Genomic DNA, 22425 nt, shown 5'->3' on the forward strand with positions numbered 1-22425 from the left:
TTATGGTACTCTCAAGTATTACTGCCCAATTGACTTCGGATTTGAATTATATGCTTTTGTACCACTTGTTTATTGTTTTCTTGTGATTATATCTCTGCATGGATAATCACCTCACTGTGTTAAATGTATGAGATCTTATGTACTCACTGCTACTGTTATTAATGCTTTATGTATTACCATTGCCTGGTGACTTTTCTTTGTTTTACATAAAAAAAATAAAAATAAAAAAAAAGTTTTTAACAGAAAAGGGAAACCTGGCTGAGGCCGGCATTGATAAAATGGATTAGGACGACTCTGGGTGGATATGAGAGTTACATTGTGGAGATCCTCTTCACAATGTAACTCTCATCCCCACACAGAGTCATCCTCATCCATCTTCACAATGCAACGCAATCATCTTCATCCCCACCCAGCACCATCCATCCCTCTCCAACGCATCCCCTGCACCATCCATCCCTTTCCACAACACATCTCCACCCACGCCCAGCACCATGCATCCCTCTCCACAACGCATTCCCACCCACCCCTCTCCACAACGCATCCCCACCGACGCCCAGCACCACCCACCCCTCTCCACAACGCAACTCCACCCACCCCTCTCCACAACACATGGCTGTAGAGGAGGCGGGTACAGAGAGAGGTGGCTGTAGAGGAGGCGGGTACAGAGAGAGGTGGCTGTAGAGGAGGCGGGTACAGAGAGAGGTGGCTGTAGAGGAGGCGGGTACAGAGAGGTGGCTGTAGAGGAGGCGGGTACAGAGGGTGTACCCCCCTCCTCCACAGCCACCTCTCTGTATCCCCCCCTCCTTAAAATGACCAAGATTGTATTTTTTTCTTTAATAATTATGAGGTGGCACTGATGGGCTGCACTGGTGGGCACTAATGAGGTGGCACTAATGGGCTGAACTGGTAGGCACTGATGAGGTTGCACTGACAGGCCGAACTGGTGGACACTAATGAGGTGGCACTGATGGACACCGATAGGCTGCACTGGTGAGCTGCATTGGTGGGCACTGATGGACAATGATAGGCTGCACTCCACCTCCCCACCCTAAAAAATAACCTCCTCCCCACCCTAGATTTTCTGAGATAATGAAAAAAAATAAAAAAATAAAATCGGCCTAAAATATCGGCCATCGGCCGCCCCAATTTCGAAATATCGGCATCGGCCAGAGAAAAACCCATATCGGTCGACCTCTAGCTTACATTTTAAGTGCGCTGTTGCTAGGATACAGCTAGCACATGAGGAATCGTTCCAGCTGTGCTTACCTAGTGCTCAACAGCCTGCACATGAGGGCTGACAGGCCACGTATTAGACACAACAGCTCTAGTACTAAATATAGCTTCTCTCCCTCAAAAATACTGCAACCAACATAAAACAAGGCATGATCAATTTCTAGACAATTATAGTACATACTTAGAACTATTACTTTATAATTAAACCATTAAAATAGAAGTAACCTGGTAAAATCTGGTGGAACCGGTGTAGTAACAAAAGAAGCCATGGGTTTCCTATGAACTTGCTGGAACATCATAAGAATCTCCGGACTTTTGGAGATAAGCTCACTCTTACTACAAGAACGAAGCTGAAAAACAAAAATAATAACAACAACCATAAACAAATTATGTGGAAATATTTAAAATATAAAAGTTGTTTTAAGATTTATTTATTTTTTTCTTTAAAAACACTTACCCACTGGGCCATGGCCGAATGACTAATACAGTGCGGTCAGATAATTCTGGGAGGGAGTACAGAGATGTCCTCCCAGAATGGCGCGCACCCGGGAATGTCCGTGACAGTCGCGTCTTCCAGACCCGGCGCGTCACGGATAGGGATAAAGGGCAAATGACGGCAGCTCTTTACCACATAATCAATCGCATCCAATGACGGAGTGATCAGTTGTCAACAAACCAATGCCTTTTCAGTTAATCTGCTCCCCTCTCCTCGCACCGATCAGTACAGCATGTGGAGAGAGGAGGATCGGCAACAAGTCAATAACAAACTAGTTCTGCTAAAAGTTATTTCTCCTTACGGGAGAAGAGGTCCATGGGACGAAGTAAGATTATAGAGGGCATGTCCTCAAAAGCTTTACCAGTGTCCAATCAACTCAAAGTATCAGCCTATAACCCATGGTCTACGCATATCATGCCTTTGTTCTGTACTAGAAGATTAAAATAAAGTATTTTTTATAAAAGTATTAAATTAAAATACAAAAATGGGTCCCAAAAGCCTCACTATTGGGTATGTGGCCTTTTTCAGTTCTCACAACAAAACATTGCATTTTAACTATTGTAGTGTATGTTGGCACATACCACTGCAATTCCTCTTTCACATGGGTGGCCGGGGGGGGGGTAAAAAGGTGGTGTGATGCATCATGGCAAATTTAACAGAGAAAGCTTTGGTGCATGGTACTCAATTTGGACATATGTTACTCTTATTTGCATGAGATAGATACACATCTATCAGGAGTACCTTGTCCAACTGTATTTTACACTACAGGTTGTGTGTTGCTGTCCAATGTATATGGCTTCTGTTTCATAATAAAGATTAACATTTTTTTTGTTGTGGGTTAATACCATTTTTTAATTGCATATTGAAAATGGTACAAAACAGAAGCTCACAAAAGTAAACCTTAGCTTCATAAAATATAATACATTTAAATAAATGCTCAATGGTTATGTACCTGATGTTCTACTTCTTGTAAAAGTGATTCAAGAAGCTCTGTTTCCTGAGTGAGAGAAGTCTTCTGACCTAAAAAGTAAAGCGGCAAAGTTGAATTCTGCAATACACAAACATCATGCTGATTGTATTTTATTTATGCTTTTAAACTTCTGAAAGCCAGAATCTGCCCTTTATAAATCACTAAAAAGTAAATGCTACTACAAATGTATATGCACAGACAATCTAAAAAAAAAAAAAAAAAAAAAAAAAAAAAAACTGTTAAAGTGGTTGTAAACTCTAAAAATGTCTACTGAAGAGATAAGCCTTAGGTTACACAGATGAAGTCTCCCACATAAGTTGTATTTCTCTACCCGTTGCCCCAGGGGCGAAACATGTCAGAGGGCGAGGCTCGTGGAGTGGTGTAAGGCTGAGGCCATCTCACACCTGTTAACAGACTGGACTGGGAGAGCTGTAATTTAAGTATACTACTGGATGGTAACATTTCATGCCACACCCCATTCCTGAGTACCAGCAGGATCATATACATCTTCCTTTTTAGCTTAGGGCAGCACCATAAGTATAAGCTTTTCACCAAGTACCCATAAGTGTAATAAGCTTGTTCTTAAGCTGGGTATCCAATCTGGCAATCATCATCTCCACAGCATTCCGGATCTCCCTAACACGTTCATCCTTAGCGCCTCGTACAGCCTCAACGTTTCGCTCCTAAAACACAAATCATTTTAAGAATATGATTTTTAGTTATTTAAGATAACACACGACAAATTTACAAAGGCTTGTGCATACTGTTTATTTAACAAATCTTACAAAGCTGAAACTAATCTTGTACATATGAACGTTTGCCCACGAACAAAGAAATGATCCGTCTAATTTTAACGGTAGGTTTATTTTAACAGTGAGAGACAGAAAAAAAAAAAAAAAAAACACATTTCAAAAAAGTTATACATTGATTTGCATTGTAATGAGTGAAATGAGTATTTGACCCCTTTGCAAAACATGACTTAGTACTTGGTGACAAAACTCTTGCTGGCAATCACAGGGGTCAGACGTTTCTTGTAGTTGGCCACCAGGTTTGCACACATCTCAGGAGGGATTTTGATCCACTCCTCTCTGCAGATCCTCTCCAAGTCATTAAGGTTTCGAGGCTGATGTTTGGAAACTCGAAGCTTTCAGCTCCCTCCACATATTTTCCATGGGATTAAGGTCTGGAGACTGGCTAGGCCACTCCAGGACCATAACCGCTTAAGGACTGTCGCGCGTCTATTTACGTCGACAGAATGGCATGGACAGGCATATGGGAGTACAGGTACTTCCCCTTTAAGATGCCGCCGTGTGGTTGCGCTCGCGACCCTGCTGCGAGCTCTGTGAGCATAAACCGCGGGTCCCACGGACTCGATCCCCGCTCTGCCTAGTGACAATGACACCGATCTACGCGCCATCAGAGTGGAGATCAGTGTCATGTCACACACAGCCCATCCCCCCTACAGCAAGAATCACTCACCGGGTCACACTTAACCCCTACAGCGCCACCTAGTGGTTAATCCCTTCACTGCCAGTGTCATTTTTACAGTAACCAGTGCCTTTTTATAGCACTGATCGCTGTAAAAATGAGAATGTTCCCAACATGGTGTCAAAAGTGTCCGACGTGGCTGCCATGATGTCGCAGTCACGATAAAAATCGCATTACTAGTTAAAAAAAAAATTAATAATAAAAAATGCCATAAAACGATCCCCTATTTTGTAGACGCTATAACTTTTGCGCAAAACTTATCAATAAACGCTGATTGCGATTTTTTTTACCAAAAATATGTAGAAGAATACGTATCGGCCTAAACTGAGGGAAAAAAATGTTTTTTTTTTATATATATATTTTTGGGGGATATTTATTACAGCAAAAAATATTGCACTTTTTTTCAAAATTGTCACTCTATTGTTTATAGCGCAAACAAATTAAAAAAAAAAACGCAGAGGTGATCAAATACCACCAAAAGAAAGCTCCATTTGTGGAAAAAAAGACATACATTTTGTTTGGGAGCCACGTCGCACAACCGTGCAATTGTCAGTTAAAGTCATGCAGGGCAGAATCGCAAAAAGTGGCCTGGTCTTTGACCAGCAAAATGTACTTCTTGAGCCACTCCTTTGTTTTTTGGGTCATTGTCATGCTGGAATACCCATCTACGACTCATTTTAAATCCCCCGGCTGAAGGAAGGAGGATCTCACCCAAGATTTGAAGATACATGGCCCTGTCCATCGTCCCTTTGATGCAGTGAAGTTGTCCTGTCCCCATAGCAGAAAAAAAAAAAAACTAAAGCATAATTTTTCCACCTCCATGTTTGACGATGGGGATGGTGTTCTTGGGGTCATAGGCAGCATTCCTCCTCCTCCAAATATGGTGAGTTGAGTTGATGCCAAAGAGCTTGATTTTGGCCCCACCCAACCAGAAACTTTAACCCAGTTCTCCTGTGAATCATTCAGATGTTCAATAGCAAACTTCAGGCGGGCCTGTACATGTGCTTTCTTGAGCTGGGGGGCCTCGCGGGTGCTGCAGAATTTCAGTCCTTCAGGGCGTAGTGTGTTACCCATTGTTTTCTTAGCAACAATGGCCAGAGTTACCTTGAGATCATTGACAAGATTCTCTGGTGTAGTTCTGGGCCGATTCCTGACCATTCTCCTGATCATTGAAACTCCACGAGGTGAGATCTTGCATGGAGTCCCAGACCGAGGGAGTTTGATAGTTTTGTGTTTCTTCCATCTGCTCAGAGAGAAAGGTTTCCATTTTATGTGTTTTTTGTTTGTTGTCTTGGAATTCCAATTTAGGAGAACAAATTGTTTTTTTATTCTGAATGCAAATGTATTGTTGAGTAGACAATATACGTCCTTTGATTCTGCCAAGTAGAAGAGCGTTGCTAAAGTGGGCAGGTGAGAGGGACAGAGTAGGATAACTATCATCTGTGTGTGGTGCTTTAAGAGGATTGAATCGCAGATTTGGACAAGGACAAGTTACTATTTGAGCGATTCCTCCTATCCAAAGTATTGTTTAGCACAACACACAGAGGTACATATCCACTTGAATAAATCTGCTATTTTGCTTCAAGTGGAAAAAAAAGGAGATCAAACCGCCGGCCAAGCCTTTGCCACCACTTTTGCGAAAAGCATACCGATATATATGCATTTCATATACAGGGAGTCCGAGAGACACTTTAATGAACTATATATATATATATATATATATATATATATATACACACACACATATACACACACACACATATCACTCCTTTAGAGCCCTTTTGTTTATATTTGTTTTGGAGAGGCTACACTGCAAAAGTGCAAGCCAAAAGACAATTCAGTAAAAACAGTCTAAAAAAAAAGCTTCTAAACAAAATGCCACACACTTATACATGATAAATGGAGGATAACAAACTGATGTAAATATAGGTTACCCAAAAGGTAATTACCATAGAGAATATTCATCAAAAGATGCAAGCAGAGACAACTTTGGGACAACGTGACTACCTATAATATTTTTCATTTTAACTGACTGCAAAGAAGAAAAAAAAAAACATCCTTTGGAAGAAACAACTTTGTCAATTGGTTACTTAGTAGATTGCTTAATACGGTAGCTCACTGAATTACTGTGATGTTTAATTTATTTTTTTAAATGTAAAAAAGGGATGGACTTAATTATACAGTCTGCTCACTGTACGTGATAGATGTTCAGCCACCAATAGTAAAATTGTATTGCTGCATAATGAAATCTTACCACTTCTTGCACAAGACTAATGAGTTCCATTAGCCGCCGGCGAAGTTTGGCTACCTCTTCATTTACTTTTGTGACATGCTGCTCATAAATTTCCGCAAGCGGTTTGAACGTATGCCCTCCATGCTAAAAGAAAAAAATTAATTTAATGCATAAAAAAAAAAAAATTGGCTTCACACAACTCTCTCCCAAATTGATAGCCATTATTTATTTACAACTAAATAACTCCAATAATCACGCAAGCCACATTTACGTTTACAAATGGGAGAAACACCTGCAGTGCAGTAAAAGACAAGGAAGAATGGCAACAAAATTGGTACACAGTGACCTCCTACTCTAAACCACAACAGAATCGGCATTCAAAACCATTGAGATTGTACATGGTAATGTTCCAATTAGCACACCCTTATCCAACAAAAAAGGAAGAAGCCGTTTGTTTACTGCTGAAATTTGCCGAAATGTTCATTAAAGAAGAAAAAAAGAAAAAAAAAAGAAAAAAAAAAAAAAAAAAAAAAAAAAAAAAAATGTACCCATGTACTTTTATACACAAACAAAAATGTATTGCGGTACAGACTCCATGGACACAATATGGCCATCCTTGTCCATAGCAAGGTATTCATGCCTATAGGTGTCTAGCCAGGTGGCTTGTCTGTTTTGAGTTAACTGCTTGCTGGAGAAAACCCAGAGTGGGCAACTATGTTGGAACTTTCTTTTGTTTGCTTTTCTTTTTAGTAAAGTGGGCCAGAAAACCCTTAAGCCCTGTTCACACGATCCGGCCATCCGATGAGAACGGTCTGATGGACCGTTTTCATCGGTTAACTGATGAAGCTGACTGATGGTCAGTCATGCCTACACACCATTGGTTAAAAAAACTATCGTGTCAGAACGCGGTGGCGTAAAACACAACGACGTGCTGAAAAAAGTTCAATGCTTCCAAGCATGCGTCGACTTGATTCTGAGCATGCGTGGATTTTTAACCGATGGACGTGCCTACAATAGTTTTTTTTCTATCGGTTAAGTATCCATCGATTAAATTTAAAACAAGATTGCTTTTTTTTAACCTATGGGTAAATAACCGATGGGGCCTACACACGATCGGTTTGGTCTGATGAAAACGGTCTATCAGACCGTTCTCATCGGATTGACCGATCGTGTGTACGCGACATAAAACTGCATTTCGGACTGATGTGAACTTAAAATTTAACTAAAAATGCACTTACGATTGACCGAAGACATCTCCCACATCATCCTTCTTACACCTCCCTACCAAGGAAGCCCTTTTCATGTTTTTGGTCTCCTGAAACCTTAAAAGATAAACCACGGACCACCTCTGCACAACTAGCTCACTAATCTAGCACTTTCCGCACGTAGGCCTTCCATATGACATCCTGGACTTTGTGTGGGGATATCTGGATGATGCCTGCAGCTACAGGCATCATCCAGATATCATATTTTTTAGTCAGCGATTTAATTTTAAAGCGCGACATGTTAGGTATCCATTTACCCAGCGTAACATCATCTTTCAACTTATACAAAAAAAAAAAAATTGGGCTAACTTTACTATTATTTTTTTAATTCATGAAAACGTATTAAAAAAAAAAAAAAAGCGTTCGAAAAATCACTGCGCAAATACCGTGCGACATGAAAAGGACCGCCATTTTATTCCCTAGGCAATATAAAAATATAAAGAGGTAGGTGGCGCTGCCAAAAGACTTTAAAGCAATCATGAAAAAGTGAGCAAGTGCAAATTGTTACAAAGACTCCAAATAATCCTATTGTGCCAAAAACTTCATCAATTAAAATAAAGAATGAAAAGTGTTTTTCAAAACTGTAAATAGTGCTATGTGCCAAAATCTTCATCCATAAACAGAATAAAGTGCTAATAAGGAAATCTCACAGGAGTGCACTAAGAGCTCTCACAGCATTATTCCAGCTATGAGAATTATATGCAATTGTTGCTATGTACCAAAATCTTCATCCATAAACAGAATCATAAAGTGCTAGTAAAAGGAAATATGTATATAAAAAGCAACACAATAATAATATATATATATATATATATATACACATATACACACACATATATATACATACATATACACACACACACAATATCTTATAATAGTCCAAATTGGTTTGTGCAATCAATGTCTATAAACATGACTCTCCACAAATTAGTCACAACTTCTGTGCAGAAAATGATCAACACTCGTGCTCCACTCTTGGTTCCACACTCACCAGCTGCACCCCTACAAGAGTAAAACGTATGTAGTCAGATCAGCCTTTGTTCCAGGTATCCAATGCAGGGACCTCTTCCATATTATGTTAAATCACAAGATATCAGCATGTGGATGGATGGAGAGGGAAATCAACAGATCTGGGATGGCTTTCCACAGACCAGATACAGGAAACCGGATGTACCATAAGTGACGCGATCGCCTGCCAAGATGCATTTCATCATCAGAAGCTTGCGACTAATTTGACGTATATAGTCACTTTGGAGAGTCACGTTTATGGACATTGATTGCACAAGTCACTTTGGACCATTATAGGATATTGCATATATATTTTTTTGTTACATTTTATACACATTTCCTTTACTAGCACTTTATTATTTTGTTTATGGATGAAGATGTTGGTAGCTAGCAACAATAGCATATAATTCTCAGTTTTACAAGTTAAAGCGGGGGTTCACCCAAAAAAATAATTTTTAACATTAGATTCAGGCGAGTTGTTAGAAGCACAATCGGGTTTTTTTTTTTTTTAAATCATTGCAGTACATACCATTTTAGAGATAGATGTTCTCCGCGGCTTCCGGGTATAATCTGCGGGACTGGGCGTTCCTAATTGATTGACAGGCTTCCGACCATCGCATACAGCGCGGCACGAGTTGCCGAAAGAAGCCGAACGTCGGTGCGCAGGCGCCGTATAGAGCCGACTCGCAGCCCGGCTTCTTTCGGCAACTCGTGACGCGCTGTATGCGACGGTCGGAAGCCTGTCAATCAATTAGGAATGCCCAGTCCCGCAGATTATACCCGGAAGCTGCGGAGAACATATCTATAAAACGGTATGTACGGCAAGGATTAAAAAAAAAAAAAAAAAAACACCAGATTGTGCTTCTAACAACTCGCCTGTATCCAATGTTAAAAATGTGTTTTTTGGGTGAACCCCCGCTTTAATATATGGATGTCATATAGTGGGTGAACGTGTCTGGAAGTTCCCCACCTTCACCACTGGGGGCATGGACGTTCATTTAGTCCATTTGTCCTCCCGTGGATAATGTTATTCTAACTAAGCAATTAGATAGATGGAATAATGCTGTGAGAACATTTAGTGCACTCCTACGAGATAGAGATTTTATAATATATATATATATATATATATATATATATATATATATATATATATATATATATATATATATATATATATATATATATATATATATATATACACACACACACACACACACACACACACACACACACACACACACACACACACACACACACACACACACACACACACACATATACACACACATACATAAACATATTATATACATACATATACACACACACACACACACACACACACACACACACACACACACACACACATATATATATATATACACATACACACACACTTCCTTATTAGCACTTTATTCTGTTTACAAATGAATATTTTGGCACATAGCACCATTGCCGTTTTGGAAAAACACTTTTTATTCTTTATTTTTATTGATGACGTTTTTGGCACAATAGGAACATTTGGAGTCTTGGTAACAATTTGCACCTGCACACTTTCAAGATTGCTTTGGTCAACATATTACTAAATTTCTTGGCAGCGCCACCTACCTCTTTATATTTATATTGCACTCTACTTTACGCAATAAAGTTTCTAGAGGAGGCAGTAGCCATATTTTACACCCAAGCACAGAATTATACATGTATAGATATATTTTATTCCCTAGGGTCTCTGCTTAAAAAAAAGAAAAAACCTTGTATAATGTTTGGGGGTTCTGAGTAACTTTCAAGGAAAAAAATAAAAGATTTTTACATGTAGGAGCGAAGTACCAGAATAGGCCCGGATGGGAAGGGGCTAGATATTTACAGACTTTTGTGAAGCTTTAAAGATTTATGCTATTGGTGGCTTCAGTTCTGGAGTCTAATAGGAGTATTTCAAAATACAATAAACACCAACTTATCAACAAAAAAAATAATCTTAAAAGTGATACAATTTTTTATTTTGTTAATAAAAAAATATATATTTATATTTAGCTGCACTGTGCAGAGATATTGCATAGAAAAGTCACTTATCTGCTCTTTTGACAGGAAGTGAGGGGAGCAGTGACATGGAGCCAGGTAAGTGCTTAAGACAGGGGAGCTTAGAAAAAGGTAGAGGGTGTTTTTTCCTTATGCAGAAAATACATTAAAATAAATAATTTTTTTTTGACCTTTACAGAAAATCAGGTGAACTTAAACTGGACTCGGTCCCCATCCCGCGATCCCACCGTACCAGTGTCCTGCGATCCCTTGCAGTCAGACACTGGGACGTGCTTCACTGATCCAGGGATTCAAAATCCCTGCGGCTTAACATCCTATTCGTACCTCTCCCTGACCAATCGGAAACAGTCTACATCCTGTCCTGTCAAAGCTGGAGGAAAGCAGAGAAAGCCAGGAGGATTTTAAATCCCCAGACTGGTAAATCGTTGATTCCTGACAGCGGGGGGAGGGGGGTCGTGGGACGAGTGCAACTTCACCTTACAGATTTTCTGTTAAGGTAAACTTACCCTTTAAGGTGAAAAAGCGTTTAACGAAATTTGGGAATTACACTCTTTTCCCTCCAAATTTCAACATGCATTATCGTTGAACATTTACTCAAATGACACATTCAAAGATAAATGACAGATCATTTTAAAAAGAAGATTGTTTTTTTTTCACCTACTATACTTGAAAAACAACCAGTTACAAGATTAGAGAGGGATGAAAAACTACTTCAGTGGGTCTTAGGCTCGGTTCACACTGCTGCGATGCAGGGACCCTGCAAATCTACTACGCCGCATCGCATGTCTCCCGGCGGCAGTCCACACTGCCCTATGTAAACTGCTGGGAGTGTCAATTAAAAGTTAATGACACCGCTAAATCAGTTGGCATATCGCAGTGCACGCTGCAAATTTGAACAGGAATTGGAAGTTAAAATCCGATTTTGCTCCGGACAAAACAAAAAGGGTCCTGTGCGAGTTTGGTCCAAATGCGATGCAAATTCAGCCATGCCATCTCTGTATGTGGAGATGGATTAGAACACCTGTCAAAGCTTTCCATTGCGGTCTGTACCTCCGTTAGGGAGATTCACCCTCTCCATTTGTCCTGTTTATCATTATCACTGGGAAAAAAAAAAAAAAAAAAACGATCAAATTTTGGGTAAGAGGGGGAAATCTTTCAATGGGACACCAGTTTTGGTAACCTAGAGGTTCCCAGGGGTTTTCCTTAATTGTGGATTTCCTCTCACTTACTGTTTTTTCTACAGAACAGGACATGAAGGTAAATCTCCCAAGTGGGTCAAAGATGGTAAAAAACAAACAAAGTGGTTATAACCCTCCTTCACGCTATCCAAAAATGGAAACAAAAAAAGTTTTGCCTATAGTTAATTAATAAACTGTCCAGCTCTGTTATTCCCAGACTAGACCCACTGCTTCTTCAATGACAGTTTTACAAAAATATGAAATATTTTTTACACAAACAAAAAGGAACATAACTGTAGTGTTACCAGCACTATACTAGTCACCAATATAAAAGTCAATTGAAAAAGTAAAAATTTGAGTAACTATATGTAGGCTTACTCACCATTCCACCCCAGAGAGCACACTGGTGACAGATACATATTTTACAAGTCCAGCAAAATACACTGAGCTTTTCATGATGATTCTCACATCTGAAATGACACATTAAGACAAGTTTATATTTATGCATTAATACGCTATTATGTGTTCTGCAAACTGGTATTTATCCGACAGCCTAAGCAGGAAGCAGTTAACTACATCTGTTGATAATATCCTAACCGGAAAGTGAGTTTTTTAGTATACATTTTTGGGTGGCATTCATGCATCAGTTTCATTTCCATAGGGTCTATAGATGTGTCTTATTATTGTATTATTTTATACCCAATAAAGTAAGATTCTTACAAATGGAAATGTTTAAAATGTGGATTTAATGATTACAGTTATGAAAATATATAAACTAGTGAACAAAGTGCGATTTCTGTGAGGGAAAAGGATTTTTTTTCTGCGATTTCACAATGAAATAAAGCATGGAGACATGGATCGGGGAGTTAAATATTAAAAACAAATGAAACAGCATTTTATGTTTGTGGTGCTCAGATGCAGTATAGTTCCACAATAATAATAATAATAATAATAATACTGTACTTCAAATATACTATACAGGGCACCAAATATATTTGGGTAAATGAGGGGGGGGGGGGTTGAGCACAGGACCCAAGTTTCTCTAAGCAAATGGAGATATTAATTGCAAGAGGATGACCTGAGATCACCATAATGTGACGGGCAAGAACTTTTTTTTTTAACATACATCAACTCGGTCAGGAAAAAAGTTCAGTGATAGGTTTGAAAACAAAAAGACGCAATTGCTACCGGTCTAGAGCATGGGTACTTTTTGATCTAAAGACACACATAATAACGTTGCTACCACACTAACCCAAAAAAGAGAATTATTGCCACAATAGAGACAAAACCAAAACAAAGAAAAACAACAAATAGTCATATAAAACTTTGCAGATACATCATACATGTCCTATAAGCTTGCTCTTGTCCCCCATACATATGTGCCATCAAATCAGTGCGTTTCACAATGTTTTTAGAGGGGAAATAGTATCACGGGCAGGAAATTTATTACGCACTAACCCCAGAAAATTTAACACGCTGTCATACATTAACAGCATATTTCTTGGGCATTGTCTCAGTAGCATACAATCTGAAACATACATAGAAAAAGTTAGCTATATCATCACGGATTTCACACTTGGGACGAGCAAGGCTACATTTACTAAAGGGTCATGTGGTGACCCATCACAAACACCTCACCGACCCAATTTGAATCCATACCTATAGTTTAAAAAAAGTGGATGTAAACCCTCTCCTATAACCAGTGAATTGAACAACCTGATAAAACAAATCTCCCTACATAAGTTTTACATGCATATCTTCAGCTTGCTAATATATATATATATATATATATATATATATATATATATATATATATATATATATATATATATACACACACATATATATATATATATATATATATATACACACACATATACACACACACACACACACACACTTTAGAATTCTAACATTGTGTTAGAATTTTTACTTCCTCATTCAGCAGTAAGAGTTGATTCCTGGCATACACTGTGTGATAGCTGATTGAAGGGAAAGGCACCTCCACATTGGCAGAAGAATGAGGATACTTGCAAAACTGTGCTGTGACAAGACAAGCTCTCTGCTAAGCCATTTATAGCACCCAACCCCCAGCTGTTTTTATCACTGTCTGAGAACTTGTCAGACGTTTTAATGTCGATAACAGAAGAACAAAACCGCAGGAAGTCACGGGAATTAGGGCTTTGGAGAGAGATAAGTAAAAATACTACCGATATATGTGCCCAGGTTAAATTTAATGAATCAGGTTTACATCCACTTTAACCACTTGCCGCCACAGTTTTACTGCATCAGCATGGCACGGCTGGGCAAGACGACGTTATGTTACACCGCTTCGCCCTGAGGCCACTAGGGGCACACGCTGCCAGAGGCACTCGACCCCGGAGCCGATGCGAGTGCCCGGAGGGCACGATAACCACCAGACACACGCGTCTGCTCGGAACGCAGCCAGAACCGGGATCTGGTGTGTAAACCATTTTTTTTTTTAATAAAAATGTGGGATATTTATTATAGCAAAAAGTAAAAGGTAGCGTTTTTTTCCAAAATTGTCGCTGTTCTTTTGTTTAGAGAGCAAAAAATAAAAACCGCAGGAGGTGATCAAATACCACCAAAAGAAAGCTATTAGTGGGGAAAAAAGGACGTAAAATGTTTGGGTACAACATCGCACGACCACGCAATTGTCATCAAAAGCGACGCAGTGCCAAAATTGTAAAAAGTGATCTGGTCATTAAGGGGGCAAAATCTTCTGGGGCTGAAGCGTTTTTGCGGTGCTATTCGGACCCTAGCGGGAGGACGCATTTAACCCCCGCTAGCGGCCGAAAAAAGGTTAAAGTCCGTCAGCAAAGCACCTTGCCAGCGGTTCAGCGGCGCTGCCCGTTGATTTTAAAGGGCAGGGGGCGCTGTAGGAGTGGTGTATACACCGCTCCTACAGCGCCTCAAAGATGCGGCTAGCAGGACTTTTTTTACATCCTGCCAGTGCACCACTTTAGTGTGAAAGCCCTCGGCTTTCACATTGGAGTGAAAGGAAAGGCTCTTTCAGGGCGCTTTGCAGGCACTATTTTTAGTGCTATAGCCAACAAGCATCTCAATAGGAACTCTCATACAAAGAGCACAAAAAAAAGGAGCACACTTATTGCAGCATTACAGAACTAGAAATGACTGCAAGGAGTGTCATCCTAGGTTATTATTTATGGCTACAAATCTAAATAGCATTAGGCACCCACCATAACACAATATTCTTAGTTTATAGTTTCTCGTGAAGTGCGAATAGGACCTAAATTGTTGTTACTCCAATAAAATCTCTAATAACTTTCGATTGCATATCTATGGGATATTAGCACAGCTTCTTTGCTTTTACTTCACTAGTTTAAATCAAAAACATAAAGATTGCTGACACTAGATGCCACATGGGAAAGAATTATTTTACACATACTTATCCTTCTCGTTTTCCTCATGTTTGTTAAGACTGCACAACTGGAGTGTGTCCAACCGTTGAGTAACCTCTTCTGCCCACCTACAGTTAACCAATTCCCTTAGTTGCAATGGAGCCCTGGAAGGAAAATTACATTTTAATAAATGTGATGTGACAATTGTATAGTACAATTTACAAATCGTGGGAAAACATTAACAATATGAAAAGCCATTATTGTTTTTTTTTCAATGAATGTGTGACCATTTTAACACTGGAACACTTTCAGGGTATACTTTACCTAGAAAAGAATTATGTGGCACAAGAAAAAAAAAAAAAAAAAAGACTTATGCTACCATTGTAGTAGAACATTCTATTTAAAAGAGAAGTACGGGAATTAAAAAATAAATAAAACCACTCCGACTTATCAATTGCTGGTGTCCCCACCTCCGACTGCCATATATTTCCAAATGGGAACGAGACTTAGGGCTGAGCTTTACAGACAAACTGGTGGAAAGAATTCTCTTGTTTTGCTACAAAACCTTGGCGCGTGCTAAACACCAGGAATCTGGTTTTAAGAGCTTGACCCGGTGGTATCATATACCTGCTAAGATTAATAAGATGTTACCACAATGCTCGGTTCTTTGCTGGAGATGTGGAGAGCAGACTGGCTCCCTTCCCCATATTTTCTGGGCCTGCCATCTATTGCACTCCTTTTGGATGGAAGGCCATCGCATAACCCAAAGATTTACTGGCCGCGACTTACCGAAGGACCCTGCGCTTTTGCATCACCACTGTTTTTCCGGCAAGGCTTACAGGTGGTCCATCTTGCCTTTTCTGATTATCGCAGCAAAGAGCTGCATCCCACTCTTTTGGAAACAGGCACCACCCAGAACCGTCTGGTTGAGAAAAGTTTCAGATATCAACAAGATGGAGGACCTGATGGCCACAGAAATGCCTCTGTGATAAAATGCTCAAAAAAAGGTTCTACGGGCACGAATTTGAAGAGTACAAGGCCTTGTTGAATTAATCTACCCAAAATTGAGACTGTACTGATGGGCCTCCTGTAACTGGAAGGATGGCAGTATGAGTGGACCCCTTCGGGTCCTACTCCTCTCTTCCTTCTTTTCCCCCCCTTCTCCACAGCACACGTTTTCTGTCTTTCATATTTTTTTTTACTGACAATGTTTACTGTGCAAAAACCACATTGGGTACAGAGACTCTAGTGCCAGGTTTCCTGTGAAATTATTTGCATACTCCGCATGCCATTCATGACAGCAAATGTATTCCAAATGATGTGACTTTCTGATTCTGTGTTATCTGTTGACACGCATTTCAAATGGTTTCTGTATTTGTCGTGAGACATCTTAAAATAAAGAATTAATCAAAAAAAATAAACCAACACACTCGCCTAGGTAGATGCAGCATTGCTGTATCTGTCCCCTGCTGCCTCCAAGAACTGAGCAATCAAAGACCACTGGTGGCACAGTTCTTGGTCTTCAGCGAACAGAGAGCCAATAATTATCTGTCACCAGCTCTCTGATTTGGCCCTCCAGCTCTCACTGGAGCACTGGGTTGTGAAGGAGGCTGCTGACCAGTTAAGCATCTGGATGAATCCCAACATTAAAGTCGAGATCTCTCCAGAGTCTGGACCAGCTCAGTGACGTAAGCCAACAGTGGAGTTTATCCTGGTGACGGCTGAATACAGGTCACAGGACCGCAGAACTAAGTTCACTCCAGTGACCCAAAAGAGCTTTGACCCTCCTTTATGCCAAAAAGGTAATGTAACTTAACAGGATAGAACTACTTTTGTCCCCATTTACTTTTTTTACTTGTACAAGTTCATAAATCCTTTTATATCATAGTTGCCAGCAAACATAATGATACTGCAGAGTGTGGTTGGTTTACTAAAATTGGAGAGTGCAAAACCTGGTGGCAACTCTGCATAGAAACCAACCAGCTTTTGTTCTTTTTTCCCCCCCCAAGACTTACTTAAACAAGCTGAAGTTAGAAGGTGACTGGCTACCATGCACAGCTGCAGCAGATTTATCACTCTCCAGTTTTAAAGAATCAACCCGTGTGTGCGTGTGGACACAAATGATAAAAAGGTGTCTCCTAGGGTGCAGTCACTAGTGAGTGAACAGGGTGCATGCTGGGGACCTCTCACTTTTCTAGGTAAAAATCGTGTTGGATATGAAAAGAGTCAAGTCATACTCCAACAATGGGACAGAAAGTTATTCCGTATACCATCATAAGCAGCAAGCACAGGAAACTGGCAATTTTTTTTTTTTTTTTTTTAAGAACAAAAAAGAAAAAATGTCCTTGTCACGTGACCTGAAATCAAATAATTCTATCTGGCTTTGAATCATTCTGTAAATAACAAATTCCGCAAGTAACAAAGATGGAATGGAAGTAGGTTAGTAGTCCAAATCAGGAGAGCAGTCTAGCGAGTAAGTGTAGCAACTCTAGTATAGGAAGTGTGTTATGTGCAGGATTACCAGATAAATATTTAGGTAGAAAGGTCGGCAATATATCCAATTTGTGTTTGGGGCGGAGGGTGTAGATACTCATTAAAAAAAAGTAAGAACAGATCCGTTATTGGTCAAGAAAAGCATATACACAGCAACCAGGCAACTCTGTATACATAAATCTGAACTTTCATAAGGACTCATAAGAAACCTGAAGAAACTGCTTAGATATGCAGCAAAAGGTCTTCACGATTACTGAACAGGTCCAATTGAATGTGACCAACTACTATCTATGCTATATGCTTGATAAATGAAAACCTTCACAAACTTGAAATACAACCTTTACTTACCTGCAGTGTGGACACTGAGCTCTTTGTTCAGTCAGCCATCTCTGCAAATAAAAAAAAAAAAAAAAGTTTTGGGGTTTTTTTGTTCGTTTTTTACATAAATGTAAAATCTTTTTCTTTGAGTACAGTACAGGACACAGGTCTTCAAAATCAGATGAGATGAGTTACAGTGGATATAAAAAGTCTACGCACAGTTGTTAAAATGTCAGGTTTCTGTTAAAAAATGTAATAAATAATATAAGACAAAAAGGTAAATCATTTCAGAACTTTTTCCCACCTTTAGCCCTGAAGCGAATTGACATGTTAAATCGCCAGCAATTGCACCGTCCGAAACAGTGCGAAGCCGACTTTGCAGCCACGCACCAATTCCCAAAAGTAGTTTCTGTACTACTTTTGGCGACTTTGGGATGCTTAATGTGACATATAAAACTGTACAACTCAGTTGAACAACAAACTGAAATCTTTTAGGTGGAGAGAAATAAAAAAAATTAAATAATGTGGTTGCCTACTCTCTTATAACTGCGGGTGTAGCTGTGTTCAGAATTAAGCAATCACAATCAAAACTTGTGTTAAATAGAAGTCAGTACACACCTGTCATCATTTAAAGTGCCTCTGATTAAACCCCAAATAAAATTCAGCTGTTGTAGTAGGTCTTTCCTGACATTTTCTTAGTCGCATCCTACAGCAAAAGCCATGGTCCACAGAGAGCTTCCAAAGCATCAGAGGGATCTCATTGTTAAAAGGTATCAGTTAGGGGAAGGGTACACAAGAATTTCCAAGGCATTAGATATAGCATGGAACATAGTGAAGACAGTCATCATCAAGTTGAGAAATATAGCCAAATAGTCACATTACAAAAAGAACTGGACATCCCTCCAAAATAGGTGAAAAGACAAGGAGAAAAATGGTCAGGGAGGCTGCCAAGAGGTCTACAACAGCATTAAAAGGAGATGCAGGAATATCTGGCAAGTACTGGCTGTATATGTCCGGACTATGGGGTAGAGTGGCAAGACAGAATCCTTTTAAGAAAAACATCCAAGCCCGGCTTAATTTTGCAAACACACATCTGAAGTCTCCCAAAGGCAAGTTGGAAAATGTGTTCTGGTCTGATGAAACCAAGGTTGAACTTTTTGGCCATAATTCCAAAAGATATGTTTGGCGCAAAAACACTGTGCATCACCAAAAGAACACCACACCGACCGTGAAGCATGGTGGTGGCAGCATCATGCTTTTGGGCTGTTTTTTCCCCCTTCAACTCGAACAGGGGCCTTAGTCAAGGTAGAGAGAATTATGAACAGTTCCAAATACCAGTCACAAAACCTTCAGGCTACTGCTAGAAAGCTGAACATGAAGAGGAATTTCATCTTTCAGAATGACAATAAAACAAAAAGCATACATCCAAATCAACAAAGAAATGGCTTCACCAGAAAAAGATTTTTGGATTTGCCCAGCCATAAATTAGATTGTAAATCTGTGGGGTGACCGGAAGAGGGCTGTGCACAGGAAATGCTCTTGCATACTAACAGATTTAGAGTGTTTTTGCAAAGACGAGTGAGCAAATATTGCCATGTTAAGATGTGTCATGCTGATAGATATCCACTGTATATGTTACACCTTCAGGTATATGGACACTGGCAAAGTAATTCCAAGCTTTAAACACACATTCAACTAACCCCGCCTACCATGCAAGCCTGGGTTTTCTAGCAAGCAATGTTGGGACCAAAGTTACAGAGGGGAGGGATCATGTGTTTATTATGGTCCTCCAACAAAAGGATTCTACGCATTTTTTTTTTGTCATACTTGCCTGTAAAATCCTTTTTCTTTGAGTAAACACAGAGTTAGGCTATTATTCCTTACTTATTGGGTTATACACCATCTCTAGGTGAATGGACACTGGTAGACCAAAGTCTTAGACAGAAAGTCTGCCCCTCTATAACCCCTCCCATACAGGAATTAATTCAGTGATGGAGCGACCAAAAAAAAAAAAATGGAGGGATACCTGTACCCATGTATTCAAAGAAAATGATTTTACACGCAAGTATGATGAAAAAAAAAAAAAAAAAAATTTTTCTTTATTGTACTTCATGGGACACAGAGTTAGGCTATTATTCCTTACTTACTGGGATGTCCCAGAGCAAAAGCCTTAAGGGGAGGGTGACACCCTAACATAAAAAGAGCCATTAGCCTCTATACAGCAGCTTGCAGTAAAGTACGGCCGAAAGCCGAATCCTCGGCTGCTCCAACATCCACCTGATAAAATCTTCTTAACGTATGCACTAAAGACCAGGTGGCAGGTTTACAAATCCGAGCCCCAGATACCTGATGGCATAAAGCCCAGGAGGATCCCACAACCCTAGTAGAATGTGCTCTCACCCTAAAAAGGGAGGAGCCTTATGTTTCAGACCATAGGCCTGAATGATGAATTGGTGGACCCAATGGGCAATGGAAGCTGCCTGCCCCTTCTTAGGTCTTTCTGGTAAAAAAAAAAAAAAAAAAAAGTCTGATCCTCAGATCTAGACAAACTGACTGCCAGTACATCCAAGGAATGCAGTCACCTCTCTTCCACTCGAATGAGGCAGAGAGAAAAAAGAAAAGAAGGCAGAACAATGTCCTGATTCAAATGAAAGGCCACCTTTGGCAAGAAGGATGGAATAGAACGCAACAGCACCTCGTCGTGGTGAAGGATCTTGTAGACACTGGTAAAAAAAAAAGTGAGGCAATTCCTGTATGGAAGGGGTTATTTAGGGACAAACTTCCGGTCTAAGACTTTAGTCTACCAGTGTCTATTCACCTAGAGATGGCATATAACCCAGAAAGGAATAATGGCCCAACTCTGTGTTCGGTGATGTACAATAAGGAAAACCCCAGTTTTATCGTACAGTACAGAACACAGGTCTTTAAATCATAACAGTGAGGAAGTCCCTAAGCAGTAAATAAGGGGAGGGTAACATCATGACAACCAAAAACCTGCCAACAGACTTGGGAAAATAAAGGCCAAGACAGACCTTAACCACTTGAATACCAGCCTATAATACCCCTTAAACACTGTGATAGTTTGACAATTATTGTGGCATGCAAAACTGTACCCAAATGAGGTTTACATCATTCTTTGGCCGTTATTAACAGGAAAAAAGGAAGGAAAAAAGAGTTTGCTGGTCTGTTCATTCCATCTCCACTGATAATTACACAGTTAGGGGAAGTAGAAGGATTAGAACAATAAACAGTACCATGTAATTGTTGGAATTAACAATCACAAACACCACATGGTACCCAGCCTCTAGGATTGGTTAGGTACAGTGCGATCACCTGGCAAATCAGCCACCCAACAGCTAATTATCAAGTGTCAGCTTTTAATTGCACAGGGATAAATGAAGGGCCGCCGATCTGCCATTAAAATACATTTGGGTACAAAATGGGTTAAAGAGTACTTTCATTTATGCAACCAAATTGGGATAACACCAACTTTATAGTTGTTACATGTCCCCATTTGTCATTAAAGAGGAACTTCCACTTTTTTTGCCTAGGCAAAAACAACCATCAGTGCCCCTAGCACCTCCTGGTATGTGACATGCAGATCCCAGGGGGCACCGCACATCACTCTATTCACTAATGGAGGAGGGAGGAGAGTCCAGAGGTGCGTCATCGGTAGGCTGTGCCAGGACCAAGAAAAGCCGTCACAGCCTTCAAATGACGTCACAGATAAACATGGTGGTGCAGGACTCAGCAGCAGCTACAGAGAAGAGGAATTCAGCAGGACAGCGCTGGATCATCTGTGTGGGTGAGTATCTGAAGTGTGGCCAGCTCAGCATCAGGTACGCCGGGAGAAATAAAATAGATAGATAGATAGATAGAGAGATAGATAGATAATGGAGAGGGAGGGGGAAGAGGGTGAAATTCCTCTTTAATCCCTGTGCTGTGGAATTATTGCTGCAGATTCTGAAATTGGTGGCAAAATGTTTAAAAGTACACTGTGCTGATTGTTTGACAAGGACATTTCTATCCTCTCCCCCCCCCCCCCCCCCCCCCAAATTTCAGACACTGCCATCCCTCTAAAAACTTCCTTACTTACTGGGAGTTTATTTTCCTTTAATCAGATAAAGTTTATTACAGGCTTCAGGAGTATTGTTACATCATTGAGTGGTTACATAATCTTCCCTATAAACAGAGTATTCAATACAGAGACATCTTAGGTTACAAGGTATGGACAAGAAGAAACCATACAATTGCTACAATACCAACCCATATAATAAACAGTTGCTGCTGGTGTCAAGTGTAAAGAAAATACTAAACACATCACAG

The 22425-nt window shown here is 39.9% G+C and overlaps 1 protein-coding gene across 4 annotated transcripts in view; it reads right to left on the reverse strand.

Annotated features, from left to right (window-relative positions):
• Positions 1-22425, reverse strand: part of TRIM37 (tripartite motif containing 37) — a 171627-nt gene that overhangs the window by 136294 nt on the left and 12908 nt on the right. For all 4 annotated transcript variants that reach the window (XM_040336828.1, XM_040336830.1, XM_040336827.1 and 1 more), the window contains exons 3-9: positions 18130-18170; positions 15336-15452; positions 12288-12375; positions 6442-6564; positions 3259-3382; positions 2682-2749; positions 1459-1583 (exon numbers count right to left, since the gene is read on the reverse strand). In XM_040336828.1, the coding sequence (XP_040192762.1) occupies positions 1459-1583; positions 2682-2749; positions 3259-3382; positions 6442-6564; positions 12288-12375; positions 15336-15452; positions 18130-18170 (686 nt within the window). The remainder of the gene's footprint in view (positions 1-1458; positions 1584-2681; positions 2750-3258; positions 3383-6441; positions 6565-12287; positions 12376-15335; positions 15453-18129; positions 18171-22425) is intronic.

The sequence above is a fragment of the Rana temporaria genome, chromosome 2, assembly GCF_905171775.1.
Source record: "Rana temporaria chromosome 2, aRanTem1.1, whole genome shotgun sequence".
Classification (NCBI taxonomy): Eukaryota; Metazoa; Chordata; class Amphibia; order Anura; family Ranidae; genus Rana; species Rana temporaria.